This window comes from Phalaenopsis equestris, unplaced genomic scaffold (assembly GCF_001263595.1).
Source record: "Phalaenopsis equestris unplaced genomic scaffold, ASM126359v1 Scaffold000002, whole genome shotgun sequence".
NCBI classification, from domain to species: domain Eukaryota; kingdom Viridiplantae; phylum Streptophyta; class Magnoliopsida; order Asparagales; family Orchidaceae; genus Phalaenopsis; species Phalaenopsis equestris.
The window spans coordinates 48,371,796-48,372,357 of NW_018164444.1; the positions used below are offsets into that span (position 1 = coordinate 48,371,796).

A 562-nucleotide genomic window follows, 5' to 3' on the forward strand; every position below is an offset into this window, starting at 1 on the left:
TTGCTTTACTTAAATTCCCAATAATTCTAGAGTGGCCGACATCATTCAAAATAATAATTGAAACTTTCCCGATCCAACTTGCCAATGAAGTATGGATTGTCTAAGTTCCATTAGTAATGTTACTATTCATATGGATGGTTTAACCTTAAACTAGTTTGAAAAGAATGGTCTTAATAAAAAAAAATATATTCGAAGTGGAACAATAATGTAGATGATGTTAGTTGACACAATTCATTTGATTTAAATGTTATATTAAATATGCTACTTTTAGTTGGAAAGCAAATTGTTAGGGGTTGAGTAATATAGACAAGCTTATTGGGAAAGGGTATTCTATTGAAAGAAAAAGTTCTATTTGTAATGATGCAGATGAAATCCAGTATTATCTATTCTTCAATTATCATATTTCTAAGAAATATATTTAGAGCTATTATTCATAATGGTATTTTCTTCCTAGCCAGTTGCATTACATATCAAGCCTTGACGTTTGCTGAGAATACCTGGATAAGAGCTTATATAAAATTTTTCTGATGGCTATTCAATATAAGATTTGATATGAATATCT

General features: G+C 28.6%; 1 protein-coding gene across 1 annotated transcript in view; it reads left to right on the forward strand.

Moving 5' to 3' along the window:
* The window catches only part of LOC110018645 (7-deoxyloganetin glucosyltransferase-like), a 2,174-nt gene extending 1,873 nt beyond the window's left edge, over positions 1–301 (forward strand). The window contains exon 3 of the mRNA XM_020716016.1: positions 272–301. Within this exon, the coding sequence (XP_020571675.1) occupies positions 272–301 (30 nt within the window). The remainder of the gene's footprint in view (positions 1–271) is intronic.
* The last annotated feature ends 261 nt before the right edge of the window (positions 302–562 follow it).